Source organism: Peromyscus eremicus, chromosome 16_21, assembly GCF_949786415.1.
Source record: "Peromyscus eremicus chromosome 16_21, PerEre_H2_v1, whole genome shotgun sequence".
NCBI lineage: Eukaryota > Metazoa > Chordata > Mammalia > Rodentia > Cricetidae > Peromyscus > Peromyscus eremicus.
In genome coordinates this window covers 59901596-59924001 of record NC_081432.1, presented here as the reverse complement: position 1 = coordinate 59924001, position 22406 = coordinate 59901596, and the positions used below count along the sequence as shown (strand labels likewise).

The 22406-nt window shown below is 41.9% G+C and overlaps 1 protein-coding gene across 3 annotated transcripts in view; it reads right to left on the bottom strand.

Annotated features, from left to right (window-relative positions):
- Positions 1 to 4086, bottom strand: part of Znf318 (zinc finger protein 318) — a 37117-nt gene extending 33031 nt beyond the window's left edge. For 2 of the 3 annotated variants that reach the window (XM_059282147.1, XM_059282145.1), the window contains exons 1-2: positions 3601 to 4086; positions 1149 to 1300 (exon numbers count right to left, since the gene is read on the bottom strand). In XM_059282147.1, coding sequence (XP_059138130.1) covers positions 1149 to 1300; positions 3601 to 4086 — 638 coding nt within the window. The remainder of the gene's footprint in view (positions 1 to 1148; positions 1301 to 3600) is intronic. The other variant, XM_059282146.1, reaches the window with a different exon arrangement.
- Between the last annotated feature and the right edge of the window lie 18320 nt (positions 4087 to 22406).

The window sequence follows — 22406 nt, the reverse complement described above, 5'->3', positions numbered from 1 at the left end:
CTTTTACATTTGTGAGGTAATAAAATGATTTACTCCCCACCTATAATATATATAATTGAAGTCTATGTTCAACACTGTGTAGTTTATTTGTCCTTCCTTAGCACTCAACATTTTCTGTTTGTTTTTTCGAAAGAGGGTTTCTCTGTGTAACAGCTCTAGCTGTCCTGGAACTTTGTAGACCAGGCGGGCCTTGAGCTCACAGACATCCGCCTGCCTCTATCTCCCAAGTGCTGGGATTAAAGGTGTGTGCCACCACTGCCCAGCCACACGATTTAAAGATCTCTAAGTTTCTATTACTACTTCATACACTTAATATACATACATGCATTATCCACTAGTTTATTTAAATGCTTTCAGTATCTATATTCTAGCCTGGACAAGCTAAAAAAGAATCATTAAGAACATTATTTTAAGCAGAGTGTTGGGCTCATGCTTGTAATCTCAACACTTAGGAAGCAGGGGGAGGACGATTTCTGTGAGTTCCAGATCAGCCAGGACTACAGAGACTGCCCCATGGCGCCCCCAAAGCCAAGTGTAGTACCTCAGGCCTTTAATTCTAGCACTAGGCAGGCCTATCTCTGTGAGTTCAAAGCCATCTAGGGCTACATAGTGAGACTCAATCTCAAATAAATAAATTCTCCATCAATAAGAAAACAAAAGCCAGGCATGGTGATGCACGCCTTTAATCCCAGCACTCAGGAGGCAGAAACAGGTGGATCTCTTGAGTTTGAGGCTAGCCTGGTCTACAGAGTGAGTTCCAAGACAGCTAGGGCACACACAGAAACCATGTCTTGGGGGAAAAAAAAGAAAGAAAGAAAGACAGCAAACAAAGACTTCCCATTTTGTTAAAGGGGGGGGGGGCTCCTCTTAAATTTTATTTTAATCCAGAATTCGATTGTGTCCCCTAGCCTTCTCTTTCTAGCTGTACGACAATGTTCTTTTTCTGGCACACATTTCATTCAGAAACGTAAGTCTACGTCAACACACTCTTCCTACTCAGCCTTTCCCAGTGTTAGATCTTCTACTAGACACAGACATAGGGATAACTTCAGTGCTGGCACCATACTTTCAAACACGTCACTTAGAGAACAGCAGTATTTCTGCCTTCCAGAACTAATATGAAGTGTCCTGCCATAGTTGAAACCTACCTGTCCACATCCTCCAGATTATCAACTGGTGATCCCAACCGGTCACTAAGTCGACGCCGTTCTGGTGTGTTAACACAGAAGTGGTCATTGCCAACAGTGATTCTTAGACTCTGCTCCAAAGAAGAATCAGAACACAGACCAGGAGAACGTCTCTACAAAGTTAAAAGACAAAAATATATGGTAGTCAACATATGAAGACATCTCTATGCTCCAAAATGTATTCCCTACTCATAAAATTGTTGTCTATCAAGGTAAGGAATCATTCCACAATAAAAAAGAGTTTTAGAAATAGCCTCAGAGCAAAAAGCTCATATTCCCCACTCCTGAGATATGGCCTCTTACTCTTATGGAACATGGGTAGGCAAGTAAATAAAATCCCTGCTTTCAGGACCTACACACACCGGCTTAAAGGGGAAAAGCCAAACCAGCTCTAAGGACTTGAGAGCAGCAGAAAGTGGCCCAGTCACTAAAAAATGAACTGTAAAAGACTAAGGAAAAGGAGGAGTCTCCCCAGATAGGGTGGCTAAAGGCAGCATTTCTGAGAGGTTGTCATTTAACTTGAGAAGAAAATGGGAAGCTTATAAGTTTTTCAAAGAAAACAGATGTTTCAGGCCAAGGGAAGCAACATCTCAGGAATGAATTGGCGTGCTCTGGGCATCAGAAAAGAGGCCAGTAGAGCTGCAGCAATGTGACAGTCAGAAGAGAACAAAACTCTTAGGAAATCTGGACTGGACTCTTAGCGTGGTGAGAGCCATAGAAGGGTTCTAAGTATCAATGTCATGTGACCCAACTATACTCTTCCTCAGGAGCCTACACTACTGGGTCTCTCAATCTCTTAGGGTCTTCATTCAAAGCTCACATCTCAGGAGGTTCTTTCCCTTGAAATCCTATGAAAAATGGTAACTCACTGCTTAATTTTGGTTTTAGCCCTTAATCCCATTTAACACACCACAGACCACCGCCAAGACCACAGATGCTCAATCTATGCTTACTAAATGTATGAAGTGAAGGCTTACAATCAGTTTGGGGTGCCAGCTGACAGTATTGTTCTTGCAAAGGACCAGTTTGGTTCATGACTCCCCCCTCAGGCAGCTAACAACTAGCTCCAAGGGATCCAAAGTCTCCATTAGCATATACACTACTATGTACATACCCACACACAGGTACACATGAATACAATTAAGAATATTTTTAAAAATCAGCTTGATTGCTGAACACAGAAAAAAAACTGGTGAGTAGCAAGACTAAATTGTAAAGAAGGCAGATGTTAACAATCTAAGGAAGAGGTAACAGGGCCATCAGAGTGGGGGGTACACCTAAAAGGGCCATCAGAGTGCTGAAGGTACACCTAACAGGTCAGATGAGGCAAATGTTCAGATTGGACAGAAGAGAAAGGAGATAAAAATTTCCTACAGGCCAGAGAACTGGAGCAAATACAGTATCCAGAAGAGACTGGAGGCAGGAGTACAGTATTCTATTTTTGATTCCTCCGTAGTGAGGGGCTTTGAAAAGTCTTAACAGTGTGACAAATCAGTTTATCTATGATCAGAGTCCAAGGACGTGTTTTATATTGTGCTATTCAAGAGAAACTCTTCACTAACAAAGACAGATGGACTGAAACCAAACAAACAAAAACTCCAAAACACCAGGCCACATGCAGAGACTCTACTAGAATTGTAGCGCTACCTGAGAGGTCAATATCACATCTACGCTTTCTTTTTTTAACAGGATGCTGAGGATCCAAGTCGGGTTTCATACTTTTGCGAGCCCTCCACTTCGGACCTACACCCACCATCACCATAAATTAATGTCACGCTGTTCCTCTAGCAGTACATTTTAACATTTAAAACCAAAACCGCGGGCTGTGAGAATCAAACATGTGAACTGAACCACAGCCCATCACTTGTAGCTCTGTTACCTTGATTCAGTTACTTAAACCTTTCTGAGCGGATTCCTCAGCTGTGAGAAAAGGAGTAACAGTCATTGCTTTACCTCAAGGGGCTGTGAGCACTAACAGGATGCTGGGAGCTGCTGTCACGTCGCTAACCGGTGGGCAGCAATCACAATAATTGATTATGCACACCTCGCTTCGGTGCAACAGCTCCAACTGAGACCCCATGACAGCTACAGCATCCAGCCTGCTTTGGTTCAAGCTTTCCTAAACTCCGGCCTTAAGGGAAATGAATCTCACTAAACCCCAGGGAAACCTCAAGGCGCCAATAAGTATGGACGAAATTCCCCCTCGCTTTAACTTTTCCACATAGCGAAAGCCTCGTCCAAGAAACCGGGCGTTCTGCTGCGACCCGGCGACCGAGAGGGTCTCGGGTCCGTTATTGTGTAAAGCAGGCGCCCGGGGCTGTCAGGGAGCGGGGTAGACGTGGACCTTCGGACCCCAGCGCGGAGGCCCCGGGGCTTGGGATGGAGGGGCGACCCAGGCGAAGGGTGGGATTACCCGACTGCCGCCGTCGCCTGGATGGTCTCCGCGGCCGTCCCGAGCGAAGTCGGCGCGGGACTCGCTTCGAATGCTGCCTCGGAAGCCAGCCAGGCCCGGCGGGTAGAGTCGCCGGCTCCGCGCTGGCGACGGGGAGCCGCGACGGGCGCGCGGCGGGGACGGGGAGCCGCGACGACCCCGAGGCGGGGACGGCGAGGCCCGGCGGCCACGGGGCGGAGACGGCGAGGCCCGGCGGCCACGGGGCGGGGACGGGGAGCCGCGACGACCCCGAGGCGGGGACGGCGAGGCCCGGCGCCCGCGGTGGCCTGAGGGCGAGCGGTGCCGGCGGGAGGGGAGCCGCGCCGAGCCGGAGGAGGGCGGCGGCGAGGAGGGGCGGCGCGCCGAGCCCGAGGAGGAGCCCCCCGGGCGGCCGGCTCGCGAGCCGCTCCCGCCGCCGTCCTTCGGCCGGTGCGAAGAGACCGAGGAGCGGGAGCCGCTGCGGTACATGGCGACCGGGAGCGCCGCGGACGCGGGCCCCGAGCGCGCCGCCACAGCTGCAGCCGCCGCCGCCAAGACCGCAGCGCGCCGCCCTCGCGGACGGAGCGGCCCCCTCCCCGCCGCCCCGCCGCCCCGCCCGCCCGTCCGCCCCCGAGGCCCGGCCGAGCGCGCCCGGAGGCCAGCGGTTGGCGGGCGCGGGCACGCGCCGACACACCCCCGCCCTCCCAGGCTCCCCGCGGCCCGACGCAGAGAGCGGCCGCGCGAGCGAGCGAGCGGGGCGGGGGGAAAGTGGGGAGGAGCGCGGAGGCCGCCCGAGCCCCGAGGACGCGCCGCCAGAGACCCGCAGGCCCCGCCTCTCGGCCCGCAAGATGGCGGCCGGCGGGCCACCCACTTCCCCTCCCCAGGCGCCCACGTGACGGGGAGGGGCCCGGCCGGGTGGGCGGGGCGCCGGTGCGGCCCGGGTCTGTGTCCCCGGGAGTGGGTTCTCGGGCTGCTGGAGCATGTCTGCGCCTTTCCTGCCCACTTGGACCCGTCTGACTTACGGTAAATGATTAGAGTGAGAACAGAAGTGACGGCCTCACCTGAGCCCTCTCAGAGGCTGTGAACCTCAACAGGAGCACCCGCTGACGTCCTCCCCGCTACAGAGGAAGCTTGACATTGTCAGTAACGTTCCAGTCCGATAATTCATAGAGGTTTAAATTGAGGATGAGAAAGTGCAGGGAGGGGTAAGTCATACATGAGCAGTAAAATTTCCAGAAGTTCTGACCAAGCGCTGTGGTAACATGGTGTTGATGCTCACCATCAGAACTACACGTACCTTGACAGGCAGGAAGAAGACCGGCAAGTTTTGGAGACATTCGTAATTTCCTCTCCAGACTAGACGCATAATTTCCCCCACATGCCAGTGTCAGGGATTTGCATCCTAAATACAAAAAAGTCGGGAAAAAAAAATAGCAAAAGGCGCCTCACAACCATTCATGACTTCCATTTCTGTGAGATCCAACACCCTCTCCGGCCTCTACAGACACCTGTCGTGGGGGTGGTGCACAGACATACATGGAGACAAACACACACAGAAAATATAAATAAATCTTTTAAAAAGAGGAGGACAAAATAAGGGGTCAGTCAAAACAGGAAAATAGGGACTGGATAGATGGCTCAGGAGTTCTTTTCCCAGCACCCATATGGTGGCTCACAACCATCTGGGACGCCAGTTCAGGTGATCCCACCACCTTCTCTGGACACTAGGCACCCACATGATGCACGGACATTCATGCAGACATTCACATACATAAAAAATAAAAATAAGTTGGCTCTAAACAATAGCTTTATATTTTTCACTAGCTAAACACAAAATCATAAATTTGTATAAAAATCAGATTTCTGATTTCAAAGCAAAGGCAAAACAAATAAAACACAAATTATAAAATATTTCTACTTGCTAATTTATGTTTAAAATATAACCAATTTATATATTTATAAAGACATATGCTTACCTCATATTTCATTATAAAATTTTGCTTGTTTATTTTTTTGGGTTTTTGGTTTTGTTTTGTTTTTTTTTTAGATAGGGTCTCACTATGCAGCCTTGACTGGTCTGGAATTTGGTATGTAGACCAGGCTGACATTGAACTCCTAGAGATCTGCCTACCTCTGCCTCCCACCTGATCCCAGTATAAGAATTTTACCAACTGGATTCCCTTACATTCATCTTATTTTATCCTATAATAATTAATTATAATGAATATAATTTTCTGTTAGAGTCCTCAGGAAGTCCCATAAAAGACCACCAGTGACGATGGAATCAGCAAGTGTTTATTATACCACATGCATGTGGGGTAGCTCACCTGTACAAAATGGTGATGACCCGGGAGGGATATGTAACTCCTTTTAAGCACAGCTAAGGGGAGTTTCTAGGACAGTTAGGCCATTTTATCTACGATTGGCTTATGAAAGTGGCAATCATATTAGTAGATTTCTAATTGGTTAGTGCTAGCAGGGATGGGCTAAGGCTATAGCTTTTCCATTCTAGGGCAATTCTGGACAAGTCCCAGACCTTGTCCTTATTTGGTTATTACCTATGAGGGTGGGGAGGGGTTTGGCCCAGGCCTAGTTCTTAACTGAGTTAGCAGGAACCTGTTATGGTATTTACCTGGCCCTCTCATTTTTAAATATAAAATTTAATTTAATGAAAAAGTTACTCTACCAGAGGTATGTGCCCCATCTTTATCATATTATCTATGTATTTAGTTATCTACACTCCCAGGAATTTAAGTAAAGGTGAGAAAAGGTAAATCACAGTGTATAGTTACTTGAAGTCAATGCTTATTGTATGGCAGTTACCTGAGGCCTGTCTTAAACTTGATATGTATCAGAGGATGACCTTGGATTCCTGATCCTCCTGCTTCTACTTCCCAGGAGCTGGGAACATAAATATGGGCTACTACTCTTTAGAATCAGAATTAATATATTTTAAATCAGGGTTTGCTATACTAGTATTAACATTTCCTCTTCTATCTTTCTCCAACAATAAAGTACTTTTTTTTTTTTTATCAAAGGGGCAAGTCTCTAGTATATAATCAGAGAAACTCTCCTCTTTGCCCTTCATGCCTGCCCTATGAAGAACTGTGTCCTGGATGAAAGTTTTTGCAGAATCCTTCACTTTTCACACATTTCAGTATTGTGAGTAGTGTTACTGCGGCAGGGCAAATGTCTAGCCCAGGGTCACAAAGCCTGTGGCAAGCAGGAGGCACATAACTTGGGAGACAGCAGCAGGAAGACCAAACATGCAAGGTCGTCCTCATGGCCTTTCAGAGTTCCAGTCTCAAAAACTCTGAACCAAACCAAACAAACCTTTAAACTTCATTTCAGGTAACAGCTCTCAGTGCCAGCTTTGAAGCCTGGTAGGTTTAGGAAGTGGGCTGGGCTTCTCCACAGCCCGGCTTTTACTCCCCGGAGTTTGCTCCTGTCTGCTCTCTGACCGGCAGCCATTTCTGACAGCAAGGTTTGGCACAGAAAGAGATCCAAAGAACAAGGCCTTTCCTGTGTGGTGCAGCATGCTGTTATCTTCCAAAATCGTTCCCCGAAATGCATATGGCTAGCTTACAATGATGGCTCTTTTCTCGGCTGTCACCTTGGTGGGCTTTTTAAAAAGGCGATGCTTACCTTTAATCCCAGATCCAGAGGTAGAGACAGGCAGATCTCTGAGTTTGAGGCCAGTCTGGCCTGCATACGGAGTTCCAGGCCAGCCAGGACTATATAATGAAATGCTATCTTAAAAAAAAAAAAAAGAGCCGGGCAGTGGTGGCGAATGCCTTTAATCCCAGCACTCGGGAGGCAGAGCCAGGCGGATCTCTGTGAGTTCGAGGCCAGCCTGTTCTCCAAAGCAAGTTCCAGGAAAGGCGCAAAACTACACAGAGAAACCCTGTCTCGAAAAAACCAAAAAAAAAAAAAAAAAAAAAAGGAAAGAAAAGAAAAAGAAAAAAGAAAAAAAAAGGCAATGGTGCTAGAATTCCTAGCCACTCCCCCAGTTACATGACCACACATTCGTGGTCCAGTAGCCAAGCAAGATGCTTAGTCATTTGTGTGCTGCGTGATCACATAATCTATGCTCGTGCGTGGTGTGGCTATGTAAACCCATATGTGCATGTGCGGGGGGGAGGGGAGACCTATAAAAGCAGATTCCACCTATTCCTTTTCTCTCTTCCTGCACAGTCATTCCATAGGCCTATGCACCCCCTTTCTATTCCCTTCCCCTAATAAACTCTTATAGTGGGCTTTGTTGTGCCTAGTGGCTTCTCTCGAATGGTAAACAGTGCCACTTAATAAATAACATTGGTGCCAAGACGAAGTGGGCCCTCCCAGTGCCCTGCACCTGGGATCCTGTAGCAAGGTTTGCTCTACCTACAACTGCCCACTTTTCCATTTGCCCAGCTGCTGGACCACTTCGCGCAATACCAGCTGCTACAATTGGTGAGGTTTCCCTTTACCAGCCATCGTAAACAGTTCCCTGAACCCATGGGAATGACCATCGGTCATCCAGTGTCCCTCTGGTGTCCTCGGGGCTGGGGAAACCCGTATCCACAGCCTTCATCAGCTATGGTCGGCCCCCATTGCAGGCTTAAATCTTTAGCCATTTCCCACGACTGTGGTCTGAGATATCGTTCTCGATGTCAGACCCTCGTCCTCAGGCTGCATATACCCTGGCCCTCATTCTCTTGCTTGACAAAGCATTGAATGATTTGTGCCAGTTGCCCAGGCTGGCCTTGAACTCACAGAGATCTGTCTGCCTCTGCCTCCCAAGTGCTGGGATTAAAGGTGTGCACCACCACTGCCTGGCCTCTGTGGCTAACTAGTGGCTTAGCTCTACATTCTGATCTTCAGGCAAGCTTTATTTGTTAGATCACAAACAAAATATCACCACATTTCCCCTTTTTTGTCTAAAATAAAAATAGAAGGTTATAACTAATATAAGAAAAGCTATGTACAATAAGTACAATAACTATATACAATATATACAGGCAATAAATACATCAACAACATCTAGTCCATTTGCATTTGACAAATTCAGAGAAAATACTCCATTATCTGGCCTATCTCGGTGAGTCCAAAGTCTTATACCTAATTCACTTTCTATCCTAACTTGCATTACCATCCAAAGCTGTCTTTTGATGTCTCTCAACCCTATACACTTTACACCTCTTTAGTGAGTTTCTTTTCTGAGTTTGGTAAATAAGGAAAGCTATAACTATATAACTATCTAGTCTTCAACTCCATCAGAGACCTGAGAAGGAAATAATATTACCTGAGTAAGCAGGAAATGCAAACAAGCAACTTGCAAAAAATGTGAGAAATGACAGAAACATCTGGCTGTCTGGACAGTCACCCAAGGTTCCTTTGCAACGTTGTGGTATCCATGTTCGGCTTACTGGCCTAGAATATCTGACAGACTTTTCTGTGAAGTAGGGTTTTCTGAATGGCTGTCCTACCTTGACTTGGCAAGGTTCAGAGTCCTTTCTTTTGTGTCCTGCTTATCCCATTTGGACAGCACACTGTCAGCAGTCAAGGTAAGGGCATTTTCTAGCCCAGTGCCTAACTTTGCAACACAGAAAGTAAACTCCAGTAAGAAACTCACAATGTAACTTCAAGAGCAGTTTACAAAGGCACAACCCAAATTAATTAATGAAGAAACCTTAGACGAACCCAAATTTTAAAAATTTAAAAACTCTGGCGAGGAGAATGAGAGAAGAGAATGAGGGAGAAAGAAGGGGAGATGGAAGTATTAGAATTCCAGGGCAGTATCATCACCAAAGGCCATCCTGTCTACTTTTGAAGAGATTTAAAACAATGGTTTTGGAGGAAACAAGATCAACTGAGGAGTTGGCAGATGAGCGAGCAGAGCTCAACTCGAGAACGCAAAAGAAGGAGACGTCCAGCCACCGAACCAGGTCACCAGAGTCATAAGCCCATCCTATACCGGCTGGGAACAGCTGAGGATTTCATAGAGCACTCAGGAAGAAGCTGTTGCCGTGGGACATGACCGGATTGGACCCGAGCATTCTGCTCAAGGCCAGCCTGGAGTTCAGTTGCTGATCGTTCGAAGTCGAACAACTTGGAGGCATTGGTGAGATTGCTCTATTGATCAACCTATTCAGCTGAGATCCATTTGGGAGAGGTCTCAGAAGCCTACAGTCTGAGGAAACAAGATCAGCTGAGGAGTTACTGAGCAAGCAGAGCGCTACCTGAGAGAATGCAAGAGAAGGAGCTGTCCAACCATTGAACCAGGTCACCGGAGTCGTAAGCCCACCCTACACTGACTGGAAACAGGCAAAGCCCCATCTCCAGACCGGCAGACCAGGTCTCTAGCCCCTAGGTCCTGGGGCACATTACATACTGCTGCCCCAGCCCCAGCCATTGGAGCCCCAGGGACCAGGCAGCTGCCTTTCCCTGCTCCCTCACCAAGAAAACCAGCCTGTGCAACCCAATGACCACTGGAGTCATAAGCCCACACTGCACCAACTGGGAACAGCCATTGGAGCCCCAGGGACTGGACAGTGGTCTCTATCTTTGCCCCCTTGCCAAGAAAACCATCCCATGTGACACCAACAACCACCGGAGCCATAAGCCCACACTGGGAACAGCTGCTCCCTGAGACAGAACCCATTAACACCGATTGGACTAAGCTGCTCCTGGAGAAACAGAGCCCATCAGTACTATTTGACCAAGAACTCCCAGTGGACCAAGACGACCAATTGGAACAAGAGAGGCACTGGCTGCACCGAGTGGAGGAAGAGATGAGTAGATGCCAATGCAATTTACAGGCAACAACATAAAGACCTATATGACATCATCAGAACCTAGTGGTTCTACACCTACAAGACCTGAACATACCAATGCAGAAGAAGCAGAAGAAACCAATCCTAAAAAATGACTTTAAGAAGATGATAGAGGCCCTTAAAGAGGAAATGAAAAATTCTCTTAAAGGGGAAATGAAAAACTCCCTTAAAGAGGAAATGAAAAATTCCCTTAAAGAAGTGGAAGAAAAAACAAACAAAAAATTGGGACAAATCAAAGAAAACCAAGAATAAGCAATTAAACAGATGAAGGAAACAATTCAAGATTTAAAAATTGAAACCGAGACAATAAAGAAGACACAAACTGAGGGAATGCTGGAAATAGAAAAATCTGACTAAATGAACAGGAACTACAGATGGCAAGCATAATCAACAGAATGCAAGAGATGGGACAGAGAATCTCTGACGTTGAAGACACAATAGAAAAAATAGATTTGTCAGTCAAAGAAAACACTAAAGCCAAAAAAGTCTTAACACAAAACGTCCAGGAAATTTGGGACACCATGAAAAGACCAAACCTAAGAATAATAGGGATAGAAGGAGAAGAATACCAACTCAAAGGCACAGAAAATACATTCAACAAAATCGTAGAAGAAAACTTTTCCAACCTAAAGAAAGAAATACCTATGAAGATACAAAAAGCTTACAGAACACCAAATAGGCTGGATCCAAAAAAAGAAGTCACCTTGCCACATAATAATCAAACCACTAAACATACAGAATAAAGAAAAATATTAAGAGCTACAAAGGAAAAAGGCCAAGTAACATATAAAGGCAGACCCATCAGAATAACACCTGACTTCTCAATGGAGACTATGAAAGCTAGAAGGTCCTGGGTAAACGTTATGCAGACACTAAGAGACCATGGATGCCAACTCAGACTATTATACCCAGCAAAACTCTCATAGACAGAGTAAACAAAATATTCCATGATAAAACCAGATTTAAACAATATCTATCCACAAATCCAGCCCTACAGAAAGCACTAGAAGGAAAAATACAACCTAAGGAAATTAGACACACCCATGAAAACTCCAGCAATAGGTAATCCCACACCAACAAATACCAAAGAAGAGAAGCATGCAACAATACCAACAAAAAATAACAGGAATTGACAATCACTGGTCATTAATATCCATCAATATCAATGTTCTCAACTCACCTATAAAAAGACACAGGCTAACAGAATGGGTACAAAAACAGGATCCATTGCTTCTGCTGCATACAAGAAACACACCTCAAATTCAAAGACAGACACTACCTCAGAGTAAAAGGCTGGGAAAGGGCTTTCCAATAAAATGGACTTAAGAAGCAAGCTGGTGTAGCTATCCTAATATCTAATAAAATAGACTTCAAACTAAACTCAATCAAAAGTGATCGGGAAGAACATTACATATTTATCACAGGGAAAATCCACGAAGATGAAGTCTCAATTCTGACCATTTATGCTCCAAATACAAAGGCACCCACATTTGTAAAAGAAACATTACTAAAGCTCAAATCACACATCAAACCCCACACACTAGTAGTGGGAGATTTCAACACACCACTCTCACCAATGGAGAGATCTATCAGGCTGAAACTTAACAGAGAAATAAAGGACCTGACAGATGTTATGACTCAAAAGGACATAATAGATATCTATAGAACATCCCACCCTAGCACAAAAGAATATACCTTCTTCTCAGCACCCCATGGAACCCCGAAAATTGACCACATGCTCGGTCACAAAGCAAATCTCAACAGATACAAAAACATTGGAATAACCTCCCATATTTTATCGGACCACTATGCCTTAAAGTTAGATTTCAACAACAACAAAATTTACAGAAAACCTACAGTCTCATGGAAACTCAATAATGCCCAACTGAAGCAACAATGGGTCAAGAAAGAAATAAAGAAAGAAATTAAAGATTTCCTAGAATTCAATGAAAATGAAAGTACAACATACTCAAACTTATGAGACACTATGAAAGCAGTGCTAAGAGGAAAATTCATAGCACTAAATGCACACAGAAAGAAGTTAGAGAGGGCAGTGGTGGCGCACGCCTTTAATCCCAGCACTCAGGAGGCAGAGGCAGGTGGATCTTTGTGAGTTAAAGACCAGCCTGGTCTACAGAGTGAGATCCAGGAAAGGTGCAAAGCTACACAGAGAAATCCTGACTCTCAAAAAACCAAAAAAAAAAAAAAATAATAATAATAATAATAATAAGTTAGAGAAATCTCACACTAATGACTTAACAGCACACCTGAAAGCTCCATAACAAAAAGAAACAAACTCACCCAGGAGTAATAGATACCAGGAAATAATCAAATTAGGGCTTAAATCAATGAAATAGAAACAAAGAGAACAATACAAAGAATCAATGAAACAAAGAGTCGTTTTTTTGAAAAAATAAACAAGATAGACAAGCCCTTATCCAAGTTAATCAAAAGGCAGAGAGAGAGAGAGCATCCAAATTAACAAAATCAGAATTGAAAAGGGAGACCTAACAACAGACAATGAGGAAATCCAGAGAATCATCAGGTCATACTTCAAAAACCTGTACTCCAAAAATTGGAAAATCTGAAAAGCAGGCTGTCCAAAGGACAATCAGACTGCAACCCATAGATCCAGGGAGACTACCTAGCAGGGAGGACCCTAGGATGACTGTGGCTTATAATAAGTTTTGGTTTTGCCCAATCACTGGGCATGTTTAGTGAAACATTTTACTATTAGGATAATAATTTGTACTATATCAAGCTGATAAAAGGATATGCTGGCTGTACTTTCAGGAGGAGAGGCTAAAATCTTTTTATATTATGGATTACACTATAGAAAAATGTCTGCCATAAATCAAACAGTGGAGTGGAAGATGAATAGGAATCTCACTTACACAACTTAAGTAAAACATAGCTCCCTGAACAGATGAAGATAGGTTTCTTCTGTATGCCAGAATCTAATCAATATTTATATGTATAATTGAGCTATTATTTGGCTTAAAAGGGCTTATTGGGAAATGTTATCATTTTTACTATTTTCTACAAAGAAAATATTTTCCACGTTCAAATAACTCTGGAATTTGAAAATATAACCTGCTTTTATGTTAAAAAAAACATTTAAGTGGAACATGCTGAAGGACCACTGAACTTGATGTTTTATTTACATATCTATATCTGTATAAAATAATTATTATAAATGTTTGTTTAAAAAGGTGAAGTGCAAATGTAAATTTAACAAGAAGTTGTAGTTTCAACACTGTACACAAACTCCTTTGTTACAAATAAATATTTATGCTTCTAAAAAAGAAAGAAAGAAAGAAAAAAAGAAAGTAAAATCCATACAGAGTTTCTTTGATGCCCATCATCTTCTTCAAAATAGATTGGTGCTGCCAGGAGCAGACATGTCTCATTGTCACAAAAAGAAAAGAGAGCCTACATTATTAAAACATCTTAAATGCCATATCCTGTAGATCTCTGAAGTGTTTGAAGACAACCTGTCTATCTAAAATATATCTCTGGCCTTGAAAACATACCTAATATGACTACAAGTTTGATTGTAATAGGTGACTAATTGCTAATCTGCATTTCTTTATTATACTAAAAAGTTTGTAATAATAACTTTCAAGGACTAGCAATTTGCATTATATTGTTAAATGAGGTGTATTGGTACAATACCTTGAACAAGATTAAAAATGGTATGTACAGTATGTTCTAACAAAAATAATCTCAACTTCATATCAATATACAAAGATCTATATCAATGTAAAATATTTAAAACATGTAGTTGCTTTTTGAAAGTAGATTCAATAATCTACCCTTCTATCCTATCATTTCTATATCTCCTTTTTTCTTTTTCAAAACAAGAACCCTGAATCTAATCTCCTTTGTTCAGCTTTTTTCCTGACTGTTACCAATAACAACTTGTAACCAACAACCCTAAATGATGACAAATATCCATAACCCATTAAAAAAACAAAAATCATTCACCCTACCTCTTGGGAATGTGGGCATTGTGTTCTTAAATTTACTTCCTGATGTCTAGGGGCAACAACATCTTTAGGGGATCCTGAAAAGAAAAATTTGGGTTAATTGTCTAGTTTTGGGAGAGGTAGCTGTATCATTTGTTGTTCAGTCTCTGTGTAATGGAAAAGTACAGGGCTTGTCTCAAGTCCTGGCTAGAGTAGTCTGTGAGGCTGGATCATTTCAGCTAGCCACCTCAGGATTGTCCTGAGCAGTTTATAGTCCAAAGCCAATCTTTAGGTGGTGTTTGTCATCTTAGTGGCATTATCATAATCCATGTGGAATCATCATTGTGGGGCCCCATCATCCTTTTGGAGACTTCAAAGGTCACTGTTAAGCATGGTCATAATTTACTGCAGAGACCTGATAAAGACACAAACCCGAAAACATGTACAGGAAGCTAGATGAAGCCTTTTTCTAGAATTAGTTAGTACTCTATATGACCATTATTATCGTGACAAAAAAGTTATATATATATATATATATATATATGTATATATAAGTTTTGGGATAATATTTATACTTTAAGAAAAGCTCCAAAGAGTTAAAATAAAACCAAAGGATTATGAAATTACTGGTAATAAAATAGTCCCTAATTTTTTTTTCTTCTGTCCCATATCAGGTGGCTCTTCTGACATGAGACAGAGATTTTGTGTTTTACTTTAACAAGCATGCTTGGGTTTAAAGAAGGAGAGAGCCACACTCCAACTCCAAAGCCAGCTTTAATTTTTAATTGAACTAGAACATTTGCATTATGTATATGTAGAGAACAGCAGAAACAAACATTTAGGAAAATTTATGAAATTTTATCCTGTTGAAAATGTGATATATCAATAGGCCAATTTACTCTTTTTCTTAAGACTTTTTTTTTTTTTTGGATAATTTGTCCTTTTTCTTCAGATGTCTCATTTGTCCAGTGGTCTTCAGATTCCTTAGGTGAATTCCTTCATGTGGTGATATATTGTGTACAGCAATAAAGCTTGCCAGAGGATCAGAGGACAGAGCCAGCCACTAGATTAAACAGAGGCCAAACAGTGGTGGCACACACACTTAATCCTATCACTCAGGGAGGCAGAGATTCTGTCTGGATCTCTGTGAGTCCAAGGCCACACTGGAAACAGAGCCAGGCAGTGGTGGGACACACCTTTTATCCCAGTACTGGGAAGCATACAGGAAGTGTGCTTAATCCCAGGAAGTGATGGCAGGGCGGAGAAAGTTATACGAGGTGTAAGGAAACAGGAACTAAAGCAGTTCAGCTGAGACCCATTCTGGTGAGGACTCAGAGGCTTTCAGTCAGAGGATTCATGAAGTTGGTGAGGTAATAGGTGGTGGCAGTATCTTGCTCAGCTTCTCTGATCTTTCAGCTTTCACCCTGATATCTGGCTCTGGGTTTTTTATTAAAAGACCATCTAAAGCCTGGAGGTGGTGGTGCACATCTTTAATCTCAGCACTTGGGAAGTAGAGGCAGGTGAAACTCTGTGAGTTCGAGGCCAGCCTGGGCTACAGAGTGAGTTCCAGGAAAGGCGCAAAGCTACACAGAGAAACCTTGTCTCTGGAAAAAAAAAAAAAAAAAAAGACCATCTAAGATTCAAACAACATATTCATTCTCCTGAAAAGACAAACAAAACCCTGCCCCAACCCTAACTTTGGGAAGGTTTCCTTTTGGCAAATTGTATCTGATCAAATGAGAAGCATCTGTTAGTCGTATAAGTTAGTTTAGATTGAGCAGCCATGCTGGTTGATGAACTATCACCTCCTCTAATTAAGAGGTCTCTCTTGTTCAAATCAAACTTTTATCAATTTTGATGGTATCCACAGCTTATCTTCTCATGTAGAAACAAAAGCAAAACCTCATCCCCAGTGTAACACATATCCTGGTTTCCATTCTGAGGTCAGCACATCTTTAACCTATACAGGCTGATTTAATTCTATAGTTTTTCTATTATCCAATGTCTCTCCACAGCTGTTGTTCCTTTCTCATTAGCACTGAGAAAATTCAAAGTTAATAAAGCATTATGCAATTTTTTCTGAGGTCTTTATTACCTCTTTCTGTTTATTTAGCATATGTTTTAGAGTTCAATTTGATTCTATGACTGCTTGCCCTGTAGGATTGTGTGGTATGGCAAAGGATTGTAACATGCCTTATATTGTAATAAGCAATAAACTGATTCATTTTACTTCAAACATATGCTGGAGCATTGTCAGTCTTAATTTGTACAGATATACCCATGATGGCCATAACTTCCAGCAAATGTATGATTACATAATTAGCCTTTTCAGAACTCAGAGCAGTTACCCTTTGAAATCATGAATAGGTATCTATGGTATGGTATACATATTTTAATTTTCCAAATTCTACAGAATGAAACATATCCATCTACCAGACTTCATTCCTTTGAGTACCCTTTGAGTTATTTCCTGAAGGTAGTGGAGTTTGGTTGTATAAAGAACAAGTAGGACATTTCCTTGGCTTATTGCCAAGTGATGGGAAAAAATCTCTTTTCAAACCCTTGCTATTAACATGCTGTTTTAATGAAATTCTGAGGCCTCTAGCACATTTCCTATCAATAGTTGATCAATTTCTTCATAACCTTGTGCTAGAGGGCCTGGAAGACCTGTGTGGGATCAGAATGATTTCTATTCCTGATTATTTCTTGTAACTGAATAAATAACAAAGTTAATTCTGACTCATTGGGAATAAATTCAGCAGTTTCAATGTGTAAAACAACTCTTTCTGCATACTAAGAGTCAGTAACTATGTTAAGAGGTTCTGTAAAATCCATTAATACCATCAGAATAGCATATAATTCTGACTTTTGGATGGAGTCATAATGGCTTTGAGCCACTATACTTAAATTTGCTGATTTGTAACCTGCTTTTCCTGATTTATTTGTATTAGTATAGAATGTCAGGGCTCCAGATATAGGTGTTCTCTGTACAATGTGAAGAAGGATCTAGTTAGATCTTTTTATAAATTGAATTCTCTTGCTTTTAGGATATTTGTTGTTAACCTCTCCCAAAAAAATTACTGCAAGCTCTTTCCAAGGTTCACTTTCTGCACATAATTTGTCAGTTTCATCATTATTAAAAGATACTACAATTTCTGCTGGGTCTATTTCTGCTAATTGATGAAGTCACAATTTTCCTTTTAGAATCAACTCCATATAAGCTTTTAATTTTTTATTCTGTTTACATGGTAATAAGATCTATTCTAAGACAATATCTTCACTCTGCATTAATTTTCCTGTAGGAGAATGCGTAGAGTGTAAAATAACCAGAATGCAATCAAGCTCTGGATCCACACGATCCAAATGTGCATTCTGTAATATATTTTCCACCAAATCCAATTCTCTCTCAGATTCATCTGATAATTCTCTTGGACTATTTAAGTCCTTGTTACCTTTTCAGGTTTGGAAGTAATCAGTTCTGGATTTTCTACTCCAATCGTGGACCATGGATAGGAAATGTCTCCTAGCAATCTTTGAAAGTCATCAAGAGTCCACAACTCATCTCTCCTAATTTGCACCTTTTGGGGTCTAATTTTTTGTAGACCAATTTTATGTCCTAAATAATTAATAGACTCTGTGCTTTGTATTTTTTTCATGAGCAATTTGTAGTCCCCAATAAGACAAAATTTTCTTTACTTCTTCAAACATTCTAAAATATCTATATTAGAATCGGCTACTAAGATGTTGTCCATGTAATGGTAAACTATAGATTGAGTAAATTGCTTATGTATCATTTCCAATGGCTGACTTACAAAATATTGGCACAGGGTAGATCTATTTAATATTCCCTGTGGGAGAACCTTCCATTGATGTCTCTTAACAGGCTGAGAATTATTATAAGTAGGCACCGTGAAGGCAAAGTTTTCTCTGTATTTTTCTTTCTTTCTTTATTTATTTCTATTATCAGCTTGATACAGTACAAATTCTTATCCTAAGAGTGAGATGTTTCATTGAGGCTTGCCCAGTGATTGAGTAAGACTAAAACTTATTATAAATCACAGTCATCCTAGGGTCCCCCCTGCTATGTAGCCTCCCTGGATCTATGGGTTGCAGTCTGATTTTTCTTTGCTTTATATCTAGTATCCATTTATAAATGAGTACATACCATGTTTGTCCTTCTGGTTTTGGGTTACCTCACTCAGGATGATATTTTCCAGTTCCATCCATTTGCCTGCAAATTTCATGCTTTCATTGTTTTTCTCTGGTGAGTAGTACTCCACTGTGTATATGTACCACATTTTCTTAATCCATTCTTCAGTTGATGGGCATCTAGGTTGTTTCCACATTCTGGCTATTATGAATAGTGCTGCTATGAACATAGTTGAGCATGTATCTTTGTGGTATGATTGAGTATTCCTTGGGTATATGCCCAAGAGTGGTATGGCTGGGTCTTGAGGTAGATTTCTGAGAAACCACCATACTGATGTTCACAGTGGTTATAAAAGTTTGCACTCCCACCAACAGTGGAGAAGTGTTCCCCTTGCTCCACATCCTCTCCAACATAGACTGTTAATATTGTTTTTGATCATAGCCATTCTGACAGGTGTAAGGTGATATCTCAGAGTCATTTTGATTTGCATTTCTCTGATGACTAAGGATGTTAAACATTTCTTTAAATGTCTTTCAGCCATTTGAGATTCTTCTTTTGAATTCTCTGTATTTTTCTATTATTTGTCTAGATTCTGAATTTGGTATCATTCTATTTACTGCTGAAGTTAGTCTTTGTAAGAAATCAGTCAAGGTTTCTTTTGGGCCCTGCATAACTTTAGGAAATAACTCAATTTTCTTTCCTACTTCAATTGTCCCAAGCATTAAAGGATGCTGTGAAGCATAAAGCCAGGGTGTGGTCATCATATAGAGATTGCCATTCTACATTAGCATAATCTCTCTCTCCAAGAAGTAGATCTTGGGAGATTTCCCTACCTTTAGCCCTGCTTCATTGTTCAATAATCTTAGTCTCATCTTTCTACCAGGTCCTCCATTGTAATTGAGGACCAGGCTCCAAGACTGCTGTAACCAAATCTCTCCAGTCTTGAGGGATAATTCTATTACAAGTTGACCACAAGTTTAACATCTGCTTTACAAAAGGTGAATGCATACCATATTAGACTATCATTTTCTTGAATCTCCTCAAATTTAACATTTGCACAGGAGTCCATTCAGCTCTTATACAGCCTTGAGGATACCTATCATTGTAGCTTGAGTTTTCCTGCCTGGCCCACAGTCAGGACAAATCTCTATCACCTGCCAGTCCCACAGCTGCTCAGACCCGACCAAGTAAGCACAGAGACTTATATTGGTTACAAACTGTATGGCCGTGGCAGGCTTCTTGCTAACTGTTCTTACAGCTTAAATTAATTCATTTCCATAAACCTATCCCTTGCCACATGGCTCGTGGCTTACCGGCATCTTCTCATGCTGTTTCTCATCATGGCGGCTGGCAGTATCTCTCTGACTCAGCCTTCCACTTCCCAGCTTTATTCTCCTCCTTGCCCCGCCTATACTTCCTGCCTAGCCAACGGCCAATCAGTGTTTTATTGATTAATCAGCAACACATTTGCCATACATCCCACAGCACTTCCCCCTTTTTTTTTTCAAAAAGGAAGGTTTTAACCTTAACAAAGTAAAATTACATATAATTTGGGAATTTGGGCGTAGTTTCTCTTACCACTTCCTGCTGGAGGGGGGCGCTGTATCTTATGGGGAAATAAAGAAAATTTTAGAATTATGGAATAGTCCATGAGGCTGTATCTGTATCGTCTGAGCCAGTTGCCTTGAAACCATTCTGGATGTTGGATCATCTGGGCCATGGTGTCATCAGAGACCTTCAGGGGGTCTTGGCTGGTCAAACCTGATGTATCTTAATCTTGAACAAATCCATAGCCTCTGGCTTTCTGTGGGAACAAAAGCAGAGTCTCCTTTCCAAAGTAACATATCCTTACATCGAAATTTTGAAGTCAAGATATCTTTAAAATATGCATATTGGTTTAACTCAGCTTTCTTTACAATCAAATATCTCTCTGCAGTTAAAAATCCCAAAGACAACACAATCCAGATTCTCTGTGTAATATTCATCTTCACGTGGCTTATTTTTTATATTAATTTTACTGTCTCTTTAAAGACTTTATTTTTTAAAACTATGTATTTGTTTCTGTAACTGTATATATCACCTTTTTTATCTCTTTCAACCCTACGTATATTTTACACATATTTTAAACTATTACATCTGAATCTGTCGTATTGTGAATCTATTGCTTTAAACTGCAGCAGCTGTGGCTGCTGGCTCTGCCCACCTCAGCTTCCCAACATGGTCGTGGTACTTTACCACCGGCTCTGGGAGCTATCGTGGGTCTATGCTTTTATCCAAGCAGCATGTAGCCCCAAAACTTCTTTTTTTTTTTATTTTGTACTTGCAAAGGCTAAATCCACCATGCAGCTTTTATGTGCCACTTGCAGAGACCTCATTCCCGCCAGTAGCTCAAACAAGCAGCTGCCGCTCATTTGAGAGAGACAATTAGGAACTGTTTTTAGCTCCGTTTTAGAATCTTTTTTCTCAGTTTTTAGGTGGAAACTCTTGCTACCACGTTGGACGCCATTTGTAGCTTGAGTTTTCCTGCCTGGCCCACAGTCAGGACAAATCTCTATCACCTGCCAGTCCCACAGCTGCTCAGACCCAACCAAGTAAGCACAGAGACTTATATTGGTTACAAACTGTATGGCCGTGGCAGGCTTCTTGCTAACTGTTCTTACAGCTTAAATTAATTCATTTCCATAAACCTATCCCTTGCCACATGGCTCGTGGCTTACCGGCATCTTCTCATGCTGTTTCTCATCATGGCGGCTGGCAGTATCTCTCTGACTCAGCCTTCCACTTCCCAGCTTTATTCTCCTCCTTGCCCCGCCTATACTTCCTGCCTAGCCAACGGCCAATCAGTGTTTTATTGATTAATCAGCAACACATTTGCCATACATCCCACAGCATATCATTTGGCAGTTCTTGTAAGGTTACTGGATAAATTAAGGTTGGCTATTTGAAAACCTTAGGCTGTTCCTTTGTAACCTTATAATACAATGCTGAGATTGGTTCTCCTTTAAATTCCTCTGTCTGGGTCTGAATAGCTCTATGATCTGTTTTAATGTTTTTCTAAAATTTTTATCTTGGCACTTATATTAACCAACTTTTTTAGTGATAAGTCAAAAATAATCAAACAGATAATATCTATAATTGACATTATGTAAATCCCATCTAAATTAATTATACTTTCATTTAATTGCTCCATTTTCAAACTGTCTAGCATATTGTCATACATTTTTTTAATGTGGGAGAAAATTCTCTCTTTTAACTAATTTCTCCCTTTAAGAATTTCCAGTTATGCCGGGCGGTGGTGGCGCACGCCTTTAATCCCAGCACTCGGGAGGCAGAGCCAGGCTGATCTTTGTGAGTTTGAGGCCAGCCTGGTCTACAGAGCAAGATCCCGGAAAGGCACAAAGCTACACAGAGAAATTGACCACATGCTCGGTCACAAAGCAAATCTCAACAGATACAAAAAAATTGGAATAACCTCCCGTATCTTATCAGACCACCATGCCTTAAAGTTAGACTTCAACAACAACAAAAATTATAGAAAGCCTACGAACTCATGGAAACTGAATAATGCCCACCTGAAACATCAATGGGTCAAGGAAGAAATAAAAAAAGAAATTAAAGATTTCCTAGAATTCAATGAAAATGAAAGTACAACATACCCAAACTTATGGGACACTATGAAAGCAGTGCTAAGAGGAAAATTCATAGCTCTAAATGCACACATAAAGAAGATGGAGCAATCCCATACCAGTGAATTAACAGCACAACTGAAATCTCTAGAACAAAAAGAAACAAACTCACCCAGGAGAAATAGATGCCAGGAAATAATCAAATTGAGGGCTGAAATCAACGAAATAGAAAACAAGAGAACAATACAAA